The sequence below is a fragment of the Wolffia australiana genome, chromosome 16 (assembly GCF_029677425.1).
Source record: "Wolffia australiana isolate 7733 chromosome 16, ASM2967742v1".
Taxonomy (NCBI): Eukaryota; Viridiplantae; Streptophyta; class Magnoliopsida; order Alismatales; family Araceae; genus Wolffia; species Wolffia australiana.
In genome coordinates, this window is record NC_135850.1 from 5,790,213 (window position 1) to 5,795,000 (window position 4,788).

Genomic DNA, 4,788 nt, shown 5'->3' on the forward strand with positions numbered 1-4,788 from the left:
TGACACATACCCTAGACTTGTGGGCTAGAGTTTAGCATCAAATCTAGGCTTACATATAGGATCAATAAAGAAGGCTATGTTTAAACCATAGATTGGCAACACATAGGCGGTTATAATACATTCATTCCTAGTCTTCATGATCCTTTAACATGACTACTATTGAAACAAACTATATTTTTACTACTCGTATTATAAATAAGAATCCATGAGTAATCATCTAATTTGTGGATTGTTAACCAACCATGGTCTCTCTCTCTCCTTCTCATGTTGTCGGTCTAACGACTGTTCACCAACCAGATATCCACAAAGACGAGGAAACGGAAGGAATGACGCAAGGGACAGAGCTTTTGACGGGTCATCGTCCGTCCACTAGCGTTACTGATGAAGTTCAGAAGCGAGCGATGAACTCCGAAGGCTTTACGATGATGGCATGCTGGCCAGAGAGAGGGCCAAAGACAACGGATCCGAGGGGGGTCGAGAACTTGACAAGCTAACTGCAGCGTTCTCGAACACAGGCATGCGGATGAGCATCTCACCGGCAAACATCGGCTCGAACTGGCGCGCCATCATTCACTTTGCCCTTCTCGGTCTCTCTTTCTCTCTCTACAAATCCTCGATTGACTGATACATCACTCCTTCGTAAATTCCCATCAGTAGAGAGAGAAGACAGCGGCGCACCTTCTCTCTTGCACTCCCCTTCTTTTTCTCCGCCGCCGCGACTGACCACATCACCCTTTTTTAATCATTCCACGTCTCCTCTCCTCTCTTTATCTCTCTAAATCGGTACTACCTTCGCCCCGTCCGCCGCCTCCCATATCTCACCCCCCCTCGACATTTTCTGTAAACAGAGCAGCCGAAAGGAAGGCCCTTTAAGACCTCTGGGTAGCAACGATAATCGGGTTCTGCCTCGCGTAGAAAGCAGAAGGAGAAGAAGAAGAAGGATGATAACGGGAGGGGATTTCTATCATGTGATGACGGCGATGGTGCCGCTATACGTGGCGATGGTGCTCGCTTTCGGGAGCGTGCGGTGGTGGGAGATATTCACGCCGGACCAGTGCTCGGGGATCAACCGCTTCGTAGCCCTCTTCGCCGTTCCGTTGCTATCCTTCCACTTCATCTCCAGCAACGACCCCTACGCCATGAACATGCGGTTCATCGCGGCGGACACGCTGCAGAAGCTAATCGTGCTGGCCGCGCTAATGGGCTGGACCCGGCTGAGCCGCCGCGGCAGCCTCGACTGGACCATCACCGTCTTCTCCCTCTCCACCCTTCCCAACACTCTCGTCATGGGCATCCCCCTCCTGCAGGGCATGTACGGGGCCAACTCCGGCAGCCTCATGGTCCAGATCGTCGTCCTCCAGTGCATCATCTGGTACACTCTCATGCTCTTCTTGTTCGAGTTCCGCGCCGCCCGCGCCTTGATCGCCGACCAGTTCCCCGGCCTCGGCGGCTCTATCGCTTCCATCGCCGTCGACTCCGACGTCCTCTCCCTCGACGGGCATCGCGACGGCGTCATCGAGGCGGACGCCGAGGTCAAGGACGACGGAAAAGTTCACGTCACCGTCCGTCGCTCCAGCGCCTCTCGCTCCGACGTCTTCTCACGGCGCTCCGCCGCTACGCCGCGCGCGTCCAACCTCACCAACGCCGAGATTTACTCTCTGCAGTCCTCTCGTAACCCGACGCCGCGCGGGTCCAGCTTCAACCACTCGGACTTCTACGCGCCCCGCACGTCGAACTACTACGAGGAGGACGCCACCGCCGCGGCTAAGCCCAGGTTTCACTTCCAGGCCGCGGCGGCGCCGCCCACGCCCAAGCCCGCTGGCCCCGCCAAGGACCTCCACATGTTCGTCTGGAGCGCCGCCGCCTCGCCCGTCTCCGACGCGGCGGCCACGGCGGCGCTGAGAAAGGGTGCTCTTTTCGCTGCTTTCTCACCCATCTTTATCGCTATTTGTCTTAGTGCTTTTTTTTCTCTCTCTGCAGAGGACGGCGGCGGGGATAACGAGAAGGCCGCCGCTGTGGATGGTGAAGTGGCCTTGCCGCCGACGAGCGTTATGACGAGGCTGATTCTTATCATGGTTTGGAGGAAGCTGATAAGGAATCCTAACACTTATTCCAGCTTAATCGGGCTCGTCTGGTCCCTCGTCTCTTACAGGTGGCATGTTGAGATGCCCGCCATTATCGCGAAGTCTATTTCCATTCTCTCCGACGCGGGTCTCGGGATGGCCATGTTCAGCTTAGGTAAGTTATTCTTCACGGTTTAATGGTGGCATTATCTTCTTCTCTCTGTCTCGTCTTGGGAGGTGTTTTTAGAATGTGACGGAGCTTCTGATGGCAATGGGCAGGGCTGTTCATGGCGTTACAGCCGAAGATTATAGCTTGCGGGAACTCGGCGGCGGCTTTCGCTATGGCGATAAGGTTCTTGATAGGTCCTGCTGTTATGGCCGCCGCCGCCATCGCCATCGGCATACGGGGAGATCTTCTCCGCATCTCCATCGTTCAGGTGCGTCTCTCTTTCTAGACTTAAATTCTTGGTTTCTCTTCTCTAATCGTTTGGCTGTGACAGGCTGCGCTTCCCCAGGGGATCGTCCCCTTCGTATTCGCCAAAGAGTATAACGTTCATCCACAGATTCTAAGCACAGCGTAAGTGCTCCAGCCGTCGGTGCTTATTCTCATTTATCTAAGCTGACTTGACGGGTCTCCTTTTTCACTTGTTTCAGAGTCATTTTCGGAATGCTGATCGCGCTGCCGATCGACCTGATATACTACGTACTGTTGGGGCTCTGAACTTGAGCGTCGGAGCCCAGGAGAAACGGCGGCAGAGGCAGAGAAAATGGGCTCATGGCGAACCTGAACTTTCGTCTGTGTACTAGTTCTAGTTACCACACGAGTTTCTAATACATTTAATCTCCCTGGCCTTCTGTCCTTTCGCCGTCTCTTTCTCTCTCAAGATATGTGGAAGCTCTCATGCCGAGTTCTCTGGTGGCGCTTTTGACACGTACTGAACAAGAGAGGGGAGTTAAGGAGAGTCTCTCTCTTCCCTATACCATCCGCCGGCATTGCCGCAGAGAAGCTGGCGCTGCTTCGATGGATGTGAAAGCTTGAGAAGACTTCCCTCGGGAACCCCTCATACATCGCCGTGTTTCCAGGTGTATTTTATCTTTCACTCAAACCTGTTCGCGCCTTTCACTTCCAGGCATCAGCTACTCGGGGCAGTATTTATTCGCGGAAGAAGTAAATGGAAAGTCCTCAACTCCTTAAGTGTAGGAACCCATCTATTTATTTACCCCACTACCCATCTATTTCATTTATCTTTTCCCCGATATATCGTATATCTACAAGTCTATGTATCTACCGTTTCTTTTGGACCGCCTCTCTTACAATGTCTTAGGTGTCATGTCTGGTGCGGCGCATATGTTTACACTGTAACTGATTAGACTCCCTCTTGCTTGTGTGGTCCATCTATTTCTCCTCTCTTTACTGCTCCTTGCATGTATGGTTTATCTAACTCTCTATCTATCTCTCCATCTAACCATCCATCCATCCGTTTATTTATCAATCTATGTAATCAAAAAAACTTCTACCAATCTGTTTCTCCAAAGAATGAACTATTCTAAACATCTAAACGCAACTGTCATCTGCAATCTATTTCTCCTCTCAATCCAAGTAATCTATCTATCTATAAACATAACCAACATCTCTCTGCTTATTTATCGACCCTACGTGTCTACCTGTATATACGCCAATCTACCTACTGCCGCCCACAGTGTCTGCAGAGCCTCGATCTCTGTTCTGCATGCCCCCGTGCCAAGATGAGAAGTGTTAGCTTCGATTTACGACGAAGCATCAAATCCGAGAGAAGGTGTGACAGTTTCGAGAGCGTGAAATGCGAGAAAATTTTCACTGTCTTAAGATATTTCAATTTCCCAAGAAAAGAATTCCGCGTCCCAAACCCGAGAAAGCTGTGGGGAAGAAGTGTTTTTTTGGGCCGATCGGATCTTTCCTGAGCAACTGAACTTAGTTTCTTCTCGCTCTCATGGCGCAAATAAAACTAAATATATAAGAATGTTCCCAGGAAAGACACTCTCGTCTCCCTCTCTCTCTAAACCTTCCTAGCTCCGATCTAGAGCGAAGCGATCACATCAACATGAAACATTACATGTGGAATGCCTCTCTTTCTCGCTCTATCTTCCACCCGTTCTCTCTCATCCGCATTATATCTCTCGTTTAGCGATCTGGACTATGCTAGCTGGAGGGGACCTGCAGGGATAGTGCAAGACGTCAAGCACCCACCTTGCGACGGCTGCGACGGCTGCGACGGCACGTCGGTGGACAGTACAAATTTTGTTAGTAAATCTCATGGCTGTTTTACATTCCACGTGGAGATGTCACGTCTTATCGTGGTGTTACATCTTCCACCAAGGACCAAGCTTGCAGGTCTTCTTCCCTGAGAAGAACTCGTGCGTGGCATTTCCTGAGGTGTCTTGAGCAGACGATCACAGTTAACGCGTTGGGCATCGAAAGTTTTTGAAAGAAAGGACTAAAGGATAATCTTAAAATTCAGAAAAATGTAATACTTCAACAAGAGTCGATTAGTCGAATCACGTACAGAAGATTCGTAAAAGATCTCTCTTATTGCCGGACTCTAGAAAACTAAGATTTAATTAAGTGCTAGTTGCCAACGCCCACCAAGTTAGTCATTACTGATAGCGCTGACCAGGTTACACATGTCGCCTGGTAAGAGAAGATGACGGAGACTAGTATCGTGATTTTCTGATTTAATATCGAATT

The 4,788-nt window shown here is 50.4% G+C and overlaps 1 protein-coding gene across 2 annotated transcripts; it reads left to right on the forward strand.

Annotated features, from left to right (window-relative positions):
- The first annotated feature begins 398 nt into the window (after positions 1–398).
- LOC144713760 (putative auxin efflux carrier component 1c) lies at positions 399–2,923 on the forward strand. 2 transcript variants are annotated; one of them, XM_078588437.1, is made up of 5 exons: positions 405–1,908; positions 1,981–2,238; positions 2,343–2,500; positions 2,564–2,640; positions 2,718–2,923. In XM_078588437.1, exons 1-5 carry the CDS (start codon positions 942–944, stop codon positions 2,782–2,784), a joined length of 1,527 nt encoding a protein of 508 aa, XP_078444563.1. In that variant the 5' UTR covers positions 405–941; the 3' UTR covers positions 2,785–2,923. The 2 variants fall into 2 exon arrangements, with proteins under 2 accessions (XP_078444562.1, XP_078444563.1); XM_078588436.1 differs by having other exon boundaries at positions 399–2,238.
- The last annotated feature ends 1,865 nt before the right edge of the window (positions 2,924–4,788 follow it).